The sequence below is a fragment of the Asparagus officinalis genome, chromosome 1 (genome assembly GCF_001876935.1).
Source record: "Asparagus officinalis chromosome 1, Aspof.V1, whole genome shotgun sequence".
Taxonomy (NCBI): Eukaryota; Viridiplantae; Streptophyta; class Magnoliopsida; order Asparagales; family Asparagaceae; genus Asparagus; species Asparagus officinalis.
Window position 1 is genome coordinate 115,497,127 of NC_033794.1, and position 14,315 is coordinate 115,511,441.

At 35.5% G+C, this 14,315-nt stretch overlaps 1 protein-coding gene across 1 annotated transcript in view; it reads left to right on the plus strand.

Annotated features, from left to right (window-relative positions):
- LOC109839919 overlaps window positions 1-1,866 on the plus strand; it is an 11,108-nt gene extending 9,242 nt beyond the window's left edge. Inside the window, exons 2-3 of the mRNA XM_020408386.1 lie at window positions 683-1,687; window positions 1,774-1,866. Coding sequence (XP_020263975.1) covers window positions 683-1,687; window positions 1,774-1,866 — 1,098 coding nt within the window. The remainder of the gene's footprint in view (window positions 1-682; window positions 1,688-1,773) is intronic.

The window sequence follows — 14,315 nt, forward strand, 5'->3', positions numbered from 1 at the left end:
TACGGTCTAAGGGAAAGGAGGCTTTGGCAGTTGAAGCCAACACAAGAGCACCACCGCCTGCTAAGCAAGGCAAGTCACCAAATCAGCAAAAAGCGCCCAAGCAATATTCATTCAAAGAAGAGCATGTGGACACCTTGTTTTAGTTATTTCGGAAGAACAACAAGCTGCAGCTGCCCGAAGTCAGGAAGCCAGATTCAAGTTTATTTGTGCAAAAACGCATAATTTTTGAACATTCAATTGGGTAAGTGATTTCAAATTGAGAATATGATCTAATTGAAAAAAAAATTGGGTGTTTTATGCAAATCCGAAAAAATTAGGGGGGGTTTTTTGCAAAAATAAATTTGAATTTGGGGTGTTTTGTGCAAATGTGAGTAATTGGTCAAATAAAAGTCTAATTGGATACTTCTCACATTCGGAAATTTGTACCGGATATTTTATTCAACAAGTGCACGGTTTAGCTTATAATTGTCATTTCAACATGTATGTTTCACCGATCAAGTTATCAAAAATTTTAACATTTTTTTTTGTTCTCAAAGAATAATTTTGAGGGAATTTATTGTCAATTCTGATAACTTGAAATTAACTCATGTTGAACAATTTGTAGCTAAATAATAATTAAAAAAAAAGAAAATTATTATTTTTAATTTTTTTTTCCTTTTTCTTTTCTTTTCTTTTTCTGTAGATGCCTCCCAGAAAGAAATCTCGAGCAAGTTCATCATCATCTGATCCATCTGATACCGACATAGATAGACCTACTATTTTAGCTAGAATTGTGGGTCTTAACATTCATTTTGAGAGGGGATTTCAGATGAGTGCACTGCATACATATCATTCCACAGTCACCATGTTATCTGCAGTAGGTCTTAGGAGCATGATGACTAAACCCTTAGAAAAAGCCAACATTTCATTAGTGCATGAGTTCTATTCTGGATGGGAGATTGATCCAGATAGAGAATATTCAGCTTTTTCTATCGTGAGGGGTGTTAGGGTTATTTTCGATCTTTCCACTATCCGTGCTACCCTTGACCTTGCAGAGCCACCCACTGATGTACCAGATTACTTCCATTTAGCCTCCACTTTACAGCCTGGTACACCAGAATACAACAACATGTCTGCAACCTTGTGTGGGAGGGTCTTTACATCTAGTTTCGGTTCAGGAAATCTCAAACCAGAATATAGATTACTTAATCTTTTCCTGAACTTTGATTTGAAACCCACCACTGCATACTCCGTCATTACCCCACACGATATTCTCCTTCTCTTTTGGATAGCCACTGGTCAGCGATTTGATATAGCGAGGATTATATTTATATGGATGCGCTCATCAGTGGAGAATGTGTTAGATTGGGTCAGGACACAGTCTGCATCACGTACTCAGCTCATTTACCCCTATTTCATCACTAGACTCTGCCATAGATTTCATGTTCCAGTATTCGCAGAGGATAGGTTAGAAGCAGGGAAGGGGTTACTAAATGATCAGACTGTGAGGAGGAGCATTTCAGGGCGAGATCAGTCCGGTCCTTCAGGTAGAGAGCCTCCTCAGCACCAGCCAGCTACACATGACCCCACTCGAGAGGAGATGGATACGATGCGGAGTCGCATGGACAGAATGCAGATACAGATACACAGGATGCAGCGGGATATACACGAGATGCATGGTCAGATTAGCTACTCTACCGATACCCTGGTATATTTGGCGAGAGGATGACAGAGAGAACATGGAGATACAGTGGACCTCCACCTGAGCTTCATGGTTATATCACACCATTTCAGCCAGCTGATTTCCCAGGAGAGGATGAGGCGGGACCGAGTTCAGCAGCTGCCGCTGATGATGTGGATGACGATATATCAGGAGATGAGCAGTGAGGGATGTTATTTCTACTTTACCCAGTCTTTGATTTTTTTTGGCATGTACTTATTAAACTGTGATATTTTGGATATTATGTGCATTGAGGACATTGCAAAGTCTGGGTATGGGGGTGTAAGCTAGTTAAGCTTTTGTTTTGTTAGTTAGTATTTTGTTTTAGTATATATTTTTTTTTCTCTCTCTCTCTCAGCATTTATCTTTTGTTAGTAAAAAAAATCACTTGCCAAATTAATAGAGTTAAGTAATAATTGATCAAATTGATAGATTTTAAATTTTCTAATTCTTAGTTAGTGACATATTCAAGTTCATCTTTTATGATAACTCCAAATAAAATTCTTAAGAAATGATTTTTCAACTAGTATACTTTACTTAAGTCTTACCTTAGATTTTTAATTAAAAATAATGAAATTTTTGCATGTTCAACTTAGAGTTGAAAATATTTTTTCAAGTTATCTTAATTTACACAATTTTTTTTAAAAGACTATATATACTTACACATATATATATTAAAAAAAACTAACCTTATAAAAGAAGAGTGCGAAAAATGGGCACCACAAAAAAAAACCTCTTAAATTCAAGGTGATTCTATCTTATAAAGCCTAAGTTGACTGAGCAATTAAGCCCAAGGAGTATCTCTATACTTAATGACCTAAGCCCAATTGGGTTGGGATTCATTGGCCCAAAACTCGTTAAATGGTCACTTAGAATGCCCGTTAAAATAGAAAACAATCACCAAGAATTAGAGAGTAGAAAAAATATACATATATATAACACTAACAATTGTTTTTATGTTTGAAACACATACATAGGCCAAATGCCTATGATATATATTTATACTAGTCAATGTGAATAGGTTGAGTACCCAAGAGTCACCCCCACTTAGTGGGGTGTTACACCACCATAATGGGGTATGAATAGAGGGATAATGAGGGGGAGGTCAAAGGCCTCCCTCATCTCATAATACTCCCCCTTATCCATCCATTACCTTGGGTTTAGCTTATGAACACTTCAGAGTTCGTAAAGCTAATGGGGTGGATACTTCTGGATCCAGAGTAAACTTGTTTGCCTCGTTAAAACCTTAGCTGTGGAAAACCCAGTGGGAAAAAACCATCAGCCTAAGGAAAAAGAGTACAACCCATAGGTTACTCCCCCTGAACCATACAAGCTTCAGGCTTGTAGGTCTTTCAGATGTCTCATCCCTATTCCTTTTACAAGTTTTACAAAAGTACATCTAGGCAGAGCCTTAGTGAACAAGTCAGATAAATTATTACATGATTGGATCTGCTGTACTTTAACTTGCTCCTCCTCTTGAAGATCGTGCGTCCAGAAAAACTTGGGAGATATGTGATTCGTCTTGTCACCCTTGATGAAGCCAGACTGAAGTTGAGCAACGCAGGCTGCATTGTCTTCAAATATAGTAGTTGGCTCAAGGTCACCAGTCTTCAGGCCGGTAGACACTAAGATGTGCTGAATGACAGAACGAAGCCAAACACATTCTTTGCTGGTTTCATGGATCGCGAGGAGTTCGGAATGGTTGGATGAGATTGCTACAGTGGTTTGCTTGACAGACCTCCAGGAGATGGCCGTACCACCGAATGTAAACACAAATCCGGTTTGTGATTTCTCGGTGTGGGGATCAGACCTGTAACCTGCATCTGAATAACCAATTAAGGTGGGAGACCCACCCTTCGGGAAATATAATCCCAGGTCTATAGACCCTTGGAGGTAGCGCAGAAGATGCTTAACTCCATTCCAGTGGCGCTTTGTGGGCGCTGCACTGTATCTGGCTAGTAGGTTAACTAAAAACGCTATATCGGGACGCGTACAGTTAGCCAGATATAATAGTGCTCCAATGGCACTGAGGTAAGGCACTTCAGGAAACCCATACATAGGCCAAATGCCTATGATATATATTTATACTAGTCAATGTGAATAGGTTGAGTACCTAAGAGTCACCCCCACTTAGTGGGGTGTTACACCACCATAATGGGGTATGAATAGAGGGATAATGAGGGGGAGGTCAAAGGCCTCCCTCATCTCATAATATTTTATATATTGTTGTTTTGTATATATGATCTTGAAAAACAATTTTTGATCAAGAGACTTGAAAGTTATTTAAAACAAAGAGTTGTCATGTTCTTTTCAAAACTTTTTAATTAAATTTCTAAGATTTGACTTGGTTTTGTATTGCTATAATGAAAAAGAATTTCTAGGGGATTTACATTGGAGTTATATATAAAAACGTTTTCTTGATTATTAACTAGCTTCAATTAGAACGTTTAAGTATATCAAGGAAAATCTGTTATTTACTGACTTATTTAACTTGGCAAGTTGATCGAATTTTGTGGGTATATTCACTGCAAACCCTCACGAGACTACAACTCGTCCACTAGGGTAACCTAGGGGTTTAAAGGCTTATTGTATGCGCTAAATACAACCGCGATTCCTGCGAAAGTGAGTTAGGATTTTCTTTTTCTTTCTTTGCTAGAGGACTAGCAAGAGTTTAGGTATGGGGGTATTTGATAATCATATTTTATTACAATTCTATACCCTCATTATCTATTTTATATGAATAAATATACTACTAATAATTGTTTCTATCTTTAATTGCAGGTTAATGAAGAATAAATCTCAAAACTCCCATCTCTCAACTAAAACCCGTGGATTTAATGAAGAAATAAAGCCATGAAGCCCAATGAATTCTTTCAAGTATTTAATGAAGAAATAAATCAAAGCCCAAGCCCAAGATGCGGGTATCGATGCCTGTATCGATGCCTGCATCGATGGGGGCATCGATGCGGGTATCGATGCCTGTATCGATGCCTGCATCGATGGGGGCATCGATGCCCGCATCGATGCCTGTATCGATGCCCGCATCGATACCCCTATCGATGCTGGTATCGATACACTGAGCAGTTTGTTACGAATTAATGGCTGAAAATTAATGTTTTTGGATAAGATTTCGATCTGATGGCTCTCATTCACTGATGTTTACTATAAATAGGGGTAGAGAGTGAGGGGTTAGAGGTGTGAAAATTTTGTAAACTCCTTTTGGAGAGGAGGGCTACTCTTAATTGAGAAGGCCTTCCAAAAATTATAACTTTAGTTGCAATTAATAAAAATAATTTTTTCCTCTTTAAATTTGTTCTTTCTCCTCTTTGTGGAATGATGAGGATGGAGATGAAGAGCAATTTGAAGGTTTGCATTTCTTTTCTCTTTTATTTCTTTTTAGTAATTTCTTTATTATTGCTTATTAGTTAGATTTAAATTCATGCTTGTAGTATAGATTTACTTTCTTGTCTTTTTTATTTTCTTTTTGCACTTTAATTTGTAGAGTAGATTTATTTTTCTTGCATTTAATTTCTGCAATTTATTTTGTAGTTTAGATTTTTATTTTCTTTGTAATTAGATTTATTTCTTGTTCATAGTTTAGATTTTTCTTTTCTTTTTAATTTTGTAATTAGTCTTCTTTTTCTTGTTTTTATTTCTTAAGATGTGAATTTAATTCTTGTAGGAATCTTAGAATTGTATGAAACTAGTCTAATTTCTTTTATATTGTATGAATTATTCTCTTGTACTTAAAATGTTCATGTTAGGATAATCAACTAGAGAACTAATCGGTAGAAGAAGAATTTGATAATCTATGCTTATCTTAAATGGTTTGATAGGTTATGCTTATGAATTCTAGGATTATTATCATGTTGTTGTTCTTATCATGAATAGTAATTTTGACTTAGATGATAATTTGATAGGTTACACTTTCCTTAAATGGTTTGATAATCTATGCTTAATAAATCTAAGTTGAAATATGATAAAAAGAGAATAGTTTATATTTTGTAATTGAAATTGGCTAATGGATTATATTCTGAAGTTCTTACATCTTTTGAATCCTTCATCTTAACTTTCTTAAAATTTCTTTTCATTTTTGGTTTTATTTCTTGATTTTATTAATTCATATTTCTTGCCTTGTGATTTCATTTATTCTTTAATTCTTCCTTCTCTCTTCTAAAATTCAATTCATTACCTCTTGCATATAAATCAAAACAACCACTCATACAATCACACTTATTCTTTATTCCTAAAACAATCACTCAACAAAATCACACTTATTCTTTATTCCTAATTGTCATGCACAAAACATAAGAATCATTTCTAATAATCTCTTAAAATCACCTTCCTCGTGGGATCGATATTTTTTATACTATAACTTGATAAATTGTGCACTTGCAATTTTGGTACATAATTATGCCGCATCAAAATCATACATAAAAAGTCACATAAAACCATACATAGTTTGTTCCACAAAGCATCATAGAGTTATTATACTCAAATAAAACAGAGTTATCAAGTTTTACAACCCAGAATAGAACATCAAAACAAATATGATCATCACATAAAGAAACTCAAATCAGTCATCACCTCCACTATCATCATCATCACCCCCATCATCATCACCACCATCATCAGAAGAGCCTGAGCCATCTGCATGGTCCTCACCAGAATCAGACTCAGAACTAGAAGAGGGATCTGGAATCCCTAGAGACACACACTGATATGAAAGAATTGTCCTAACATCCCTTTGAATAGTTGAGACCTGCTTCTGAACGTTTGAGAACTGAGTCTCAAGACGGTCCAGACGGTCACAAATATCAGAAGAGGATGAGGTAGAGGCTCTAGAACGGGAGCGAGAGGATGATGAAGGAGTGGAATCAATGGCCATCTGCATTCTAGAAAGAGAAACCTTATCAAAGAAATCTCTCTTAGATTCAATTTTGGGTTCATTTGTAAGGTCAACATTGAAGTGTTGAAAGATGAGAGTGAGAAAGGAGCCAAAAGGTAGAAACTTGGTATGCTTTGATGCCATGTTATTGACAAAGACAGTTGCCCAATCTACTTTAATTTTGGCAAAAATGGCATAAACAGCATTAATCTTATCAGAAGCAAAGTGATCAAAACTGCCGGTCTTAGGAATCAAATTTTGAGCAACAATTCTTGCAATGAGTTTGGCAATTGGACTAAGTGAATTGTTATTCATAGGATAAGAGAATCCTGGTTTAAACATTAGTTGGTTGACAGCAGGATCACTAAGCTCAATGGACATAAGATCAACGTCACTTGTTGGGATTTCAAGAATCTCAGCAAGTTCGTTAGCAGAAAAGGTTATTGCAATATTTTTAACTGATGAGGTAATGGTCAAACTACCATCAGCAGAGGATGATGTGGACATATTGGCATAAAATAGATAAACTAAAAAAGGATAGAAAGGAACTTTATATGCCTCATCTAGCAATCTATCTAACCCAACATTATGAAGGATAGACTGAGTGTCATACATGAATAGCTCAGGATACTTGATATACCTAGTTGGGAGAATTTTCAGTTTACACAGTTCCCTATATTTCCTAACAAGAGATTTAAAAAGCAGATAATCCTCATAATGTGAAGCTTTAATAGAGGAGGAACTAGTTTCAGGTTTAGATCTCTTTTTGGAGGGCTTGGGAGGCATGATAAGTTAAGGTTTTGAAAAGATAAAAGAAAATTTTCAATTTCCTGTAAACAAAAACAAATTTAGAGCAAATTAACAAAATGCCCTAAAACTAAAACCCTAGATTAAGAAGAGTGAACACTAGAGCAATGAAATAAGATCAAATAGATGAGAAGGAGATCATTACCTAGCAAAATCTGGCAGAAACCGACGGAGAAAGAAGATTTCGGTCGATGAAGGCAGGCGACCATGAAGAAATTTGATAGATTGGGAAAAGTTTCGAAATGAGGGGAAAATGAAGAGTCGGGTCAAGGAGATGATGAGGGAATGGTTGGGATATCTCCAAAGGTTAGATCAATGGTGATGAGCAGTTCGGGTTTGAAACAGAAACCCAATAAAACCGAAACCCAATAAATCAAAAACATAAGGTGCTGCAGGGATTTCATTTCGGTCGACCGATGCGATCGACCAGAACGATTATAGAGAGACCTTCGGTCGACCGGGTCGGTCGACCGCGAGAAAGTGTAAAACACAGGTGATTTTGGAAATTTGTTTTGAGAGTTTTTATAATATAGACCTTTTGGAAATTTGTTTTATAAAATACTAAAAGTTTTATAAGATATATATAAGTGTTTTTAATTATGAAATCATACAAATAATTTATTTTTAACATTAGGAATATAATTTGTCATTCAAAGCCAAAAAGAAATCATTCAAAATAAAAACAAAACAAGCCATTTAAAAAAAATACTATACAAGTCTTTTTGGTACCCAAATCATTTTGGTACCACTAGAACTTGGGACATGACCCCTAGAATTTAAATCCAAGGCCCTAGGGTTATGAACCCGTTTGGGCGTATTTTGTGCACCGATACGATCAAAGCAAAAATTGTAAACGTGACCCATACGATTGCAATTTGTGCAATGTAGAGGTTTGAATGGTTTACGTTGACCGAAATGGAATGCACGTGGTTCATTTGTAAAAATAGATTTTTCTTTGTAATTATTTTGCCAACGAAAATTTCTTTTCAAATCGAAACAAAACATGGCCAAATGACCAAAACGACCACAATAATCACATTTATACACATGAGCATGTTTATGATTTACACTATGTGTGTGTACATGTGTATGTGATGAGGAAGCTTGATGAGATGCACAATCATGAATGGGTTTATCAATTTTTGGTGCATTATGACAAAATTGAGCTAAATGGCCTTTAAGACCGCAAATAGAACATTTGTGAATTTTGTCATACATATGTGCATAGTGAATAGGTTTCTTGGAAGAATTAACATTAAACTTTGCACATAAGTCCATAAGCTTCTTATTATTAGCAATACAAGTGTTTAATGTTGAATCTAAGGTAGATATACGTTTTCTCATTTGATTCAACTCATCATTTTGCATACAAGCGTTGCTACTAGAAGTAGGATAAACAAGATTACTCATCATAGATTTCAACTTATCTACTTCTAGCATAGCATCACGTTTTTCATGAAGCAAACTAGCATTTTCAATTTTCAAATTTTCATTGCATTCTTTAAGAATTATATTTTCATTTGCAATAAAATTAAACTTAGTAGCTAGTGTTTCATGAGTGGATTTCATATTAACATACTTACTCTTTACATCAATATAGCAATTGTGTAATTTTTCAAACTCAAGAGCAAGTTCATCAAAAGTAATAATATCATCGTTATCGCATACCTCATTAGGGTTATCACCTAGTGGTATTGTACATGGGGATGAGGCTTCCTTAGAACTCAAAGCGGGATTTTCCAATGCTTGTTGAATAGCCTCCAATTTCCCTTCATGTGCTTCAATAAGTTTCCATAAAGTATAAGCACTATCAAAATTAGCAAATTTGTTAGAAAACGATGAGTGAAAAGCACTAATCAAATATTCTAACAAAAGCTTATTCATGTTAAACAATCTTTTGTCATTCTTACACCATTTGGATTTTTCCAAGGTGGGAACAACATAGGCATCCTCAATAATTTCCCATAAATCAAATTGATTAGATTGAACAAAAAGTTTAAATCTAATACGCCATTGAGCATATGGAAAAATATCCAAACGAGGAGCAATATTAATAGCATATCCTAAGCAAGATGAATCATTCATATCCATAGGGATAATGCAAGAAACGCAATGTAATCAAAATTAGATTAGCACAAATACAAAAACTTGGATCTTTAACTCAAGGCGGTTAGTCCTTAAATCAAAGAGCACCAAGCTCTGATACCAATTGTTAGACCCTAGGGGGGGTGATTAGGGTCTTATGCTAATCCAATCCGATTAAAATGCTAATTAAAATTATATAGATCAATATGTTCTTGCAAGAGATAGATATGAACAATAAGAACAATAAGAATATGCACAAATAAAATATGAGACAAGCAAAACACAAACACACGATATGTTCACGAGGTTCGGTCCCCACGCCCTACGTCCCCGCTCCTCACCTCGAGGAGATATCCACTATCACAATCCGGTTTGGAAGCCGAAACTTCTACACACTCGGTTTACAAGTTCACCGAAAACTCTCACACTACACAATCACTCAACAATCACACTTTACACACTAAGTGTAGGAATCCTAGCCCGTGTCCTCCTCCTCAAGTGCTCAATTACAACCTCTCCCTAGGTTCGCCAATCAACGTCGCTCCTATTGGATTTGACCCCGTCTCTCTCTCCTCACACTTCTCTCGGTGTACAAGTGTATTACAAGTGATTCTCACAAATAAAAGTTCAATACAATAAATTGTTCTCAAATAACAAGTGAGAACATAATGAAGCTCACACTCACTAAATCACACCCCACAACCCACAATATATAATATGAGAATATTAAGCTCAATAGGTGTGTGTGACAAGAGTGAATGAAACTCAATAACTATAACTCAATGAATATAGCTAATCAAATGAAAGTGAAATAATAAGCTATATAAAGAAGAGTTTAGAAAAACTTCTCAATGGACAAGAAGAGCTGAAGAAATGATGATCCTAATAGGATTTGCACGCCTCTTCTTGTTGTAGAAAAACTTCTCTTGAAAACTGATTAATGAAACCAACTTTAAACAGCTCTTAAACACACTTAATCTTTTGTAAAACACCAAACTTGGATTTCTTAGTTCTGGAGAGGAAGAGCAGCAATGGGATATATATAGTACCCCAATACAACAGCTAAAAGAGGTAAAAGACCAAAAAACCCAGTTTGAAAACGGTTAGAAAAACTAGCCGCTAGAAAGGTTCTGACAGCTCGTCGGTCGACCGAACCGGTCGACCGCTAAGTTCAAAAACATCGACAAAGAGGGTTTGGAGCTTGGCGGTCAACCGACGGAATTTTCGGTCGACCGGATTTTCTCTCGGTCGACCGGTGCGGTCGACCGCGAGTATGAACTCAACAAACCACTGTCGGTCGACCGGATCGGTCAACCGAAAACTGATATAGGTAATACTGATAGGTTTTGGGCAGTTTTGAAAATTCGTTAAAAATATCAAATCTCATCCAAAAATAGTGAAACTTTGGGGAAAGTTTCTAAATGATGAAATAAACATGTTTGAAAAGGAATTTTTGGAAAAACAATTTTTGTTTGTGAAAACTACCTGTTTTTGAAAAATGCCTAGAAAACCTGTATTTATATGAAAGTGAAAGTTGATATAGAACTTGTAAATATATTTATATATGTTATGCATATATTATATATGTATAATGAAATATTAAAGAGTTGTAAACATGAGAGAAAAGTTATTGTAACAACATTTGATGAGAAATCATTTATATGATAGATAAACTTCAGAAGTTGTGTTACGTGTACATATGTTGAGCTTAGATATAATCATACAATATATGTAAGTCCACGCAAATGAACTTGAATCTTTAACACTGATTGACGTGTGTTGAAATACCTGAAAAGAGAGCATAAATACAAAACACTAAAAAACTTATTAGTAATAAATTGTTTGTCAAATCATCATCAAAACTATAGGGTCAACAACAAACTCTCAAATCCCTCACACAAATACTCTCTCAAAGGACACAAAAGGACTGCAGACAAATTTCTCCTCTGTACTTGCACTTCTTTCTCCCGCAGTGATTTCACCTGTAGCCCGCCAACAGAACTCTGCGCTCTCCTTGTTCTGTGTGCCCACGAACCAATTGCACGCCACCCTTTGCACAAGTCCAGCCGCAAACCTCCTAAAAGCCTCTGACCTCACTTGCGCACGCTTTTCCAAGCCTGCAACCGCCAAAAAGTTTTTCTTCTCCCCTGCCTTCGCACACATACGAAAACCTAGGTTCATATATTTATACACCGCCAAAAAGTTTTTCTTCTCCCCTGCCTTCGCACACATACGAAAACCTAGGTTCATATATTTATACAAAGGACAAACGGGTGGGCCTTGGTAATTCCGCATGGACCAAAGGGTTTCGTCCGCTGGTTTTTTTTTCGCTGGCTCTTCATTCACGTGATTACACTCACGTGGCCCCCACATCACACAACTTTCCACACAAAATAAATTAAAGCTTGTCTATCAAATAAGCTGGATCATGTTACACCTGATCCTGAATTGTTTAAGCTAAATAAGATTGTCTGCCAATGTATGGTCATCAGGTAAATCATACTTGGTAAATACCAGGTCTAAACCTAATCTGCTACCAATTTGTGCATTGTATTGTGACAAGACCAATAATAATGAGGCTCACGCAACAGCTTGTTTCACTATGTTGAAAAAAGTTACTTATAATAGTTGGTACATTCAAACCAGCAACAGCTTGTTTCACTATGTTGAAAAAAGTTACTTATAATAGTTGGTACATTCAAACCAGTAAAGCATCATTTGTGGCTTAATAGTCATTACTTAAAAGTTACTTATAATAGTTGGTACATTCAAACCAGTAAAGCATCATTTGTGGCTTAATAGTCATTACTTAGTAGCAGGAAGCTTCCACTAATAAAAGAACATGAACAAGATCGTGTCATTTATAAAAATAATTCTAACATATGGTTACTTAAAAATATTTATGATATTGAGTAAAGCTAGTGTTCTGGGCTCAATGTTGACCTGTATTTGCTCATCATCATTTTGCATAAACAAGCTTAAACAACCCAAGCATTAATTAAACACATGAAAATAAAAAATATCATGCTGGACAACTTTCTACAGATTCCTTTTTTATTTAAATAACAAAAATAACCGAGCTATTCCTCCACCGGTTCTATATCACAACATACACTTAGAAGATGTTAAGTTCTTTGGACAGGATTAGAGACGCTACTTTGATTCAATGCCAATTCCAGCTAGAAACAACCTGCTATTTTGCAGATGTGCATAGATTTTTGATGTGACTTGTCCTAACCTTATTTTGTGCTCTGATAAAGAATGGGTTACATATATTACATGACATCTCTTATACAAGATATTTCAAATTGAGGTCTCTGCAGCAAGAATTTCTGACATAACCTCTTCTATTAACATTCTATCCACGGAACTTGTTTAGAAAAATCAGGTATTTTCAAACAAGAAATGCATTTCAATAAAAAAAGAATTCTGAAAGTTATGGAACAGCTGTAGAGGGAAGTGCATACCGTAAAGTAAGCAAGAATTTTGGGTATCACTATCTTAAACTGATCAGGAGGCTGACCCTGCAAAGAAAAATGATTAAGAATATCAACTTTTCCCAAAGTGTCGCAAAGAAAGAGAAATGTTGCACACTTGCACATCAAAACTTTATGTACAAAGCAATGTTTTTTTACAACCAAATCTCAAGATATATTGAGAAACAATAGGAAAATTGAATGATAATTAGTGCTTGAAAATAATTTGGAAAGCAATTCATATTTGATGAAGCCACAACAGGAAATAAGAAGATGGAAAAGATTTTTGACTTCCACCTAGATCAAAAGCTTCATATGGAATAAGGCTACACAACATTCTTTTTTTTTATTTAAAGGTTTCACATCCTAGATCAAAAGCTTCATATGGAATAAGGCTACACAACATTCTTTTTTTTTATTTAAAGGTTTCACATCTAATAGAAAACTAGAGCTTCACACCCAAAATTGCATCACTGTCTACTAAAAAGAAGACCAAACTTTCTTCCAAAAACTTAGCTTTCATCAGGAACTCCTCTTTCTCATTGAAGAAAGATTATTGTTTTAGCATACAAAATCACCAATAAATTCCATCATAGTGCACTATTAAGCTTGCTAAAATCAAAGCATAAATCTGAAGACTACCTTTACTCTTTGATGGCTACCAATAAGAAGAAGGTTACCATCTATATGCAGGCTTGTTATAACCACCTGAAACATGAAAATATTTCAAGATCAGTTCTTCCCAGTTTCCATAAGAAAAAAGTGGGTCACTAACTTACAAAGTAAGTGTTGTGCGCTGAGGAAGCCAAACAACCAAACCAATGTGCTACGAGAAATCAAATCAAACGAACGTCGAGAGAAGGCCAAACGAACAAAATTAATACCATAAACACAAACAACCAATTTTAACGTGGTTCGGCAAGTTGCCTACGTCCACGGGGCAAGAAGGGGATAGGGTTTTTCACTAATAGAGAAGAAGAGTACAAACTGAGATTACAAATCACTCAAACTCACCAATTAATCTCACCAACAAACCTCTAATTCTCTCCAAACAAAACCCTAACCAATAGCTCAGAAAATACATCTTTTCTGTGCTCCAAATATCCCTAATTTTCTGCTACCCAAACCTAAAACGTGTTCCTATATATATAGAAATCCTAAAACCAAAAGCATACTAGGAATTCTAAAACCAAAATCAAAACAGATTAGGAATCCTAATAACTTGTTACTAAAACAGATTAGGAATCCCCATAACTTGTTACCAAAACAAATTAGTAATCTTAATAATCTATTACCAAAATAAATTAGAAAACATATTAGGAACTTGATATTCAACACTTCTCCACCTCGGCGAAGTGTT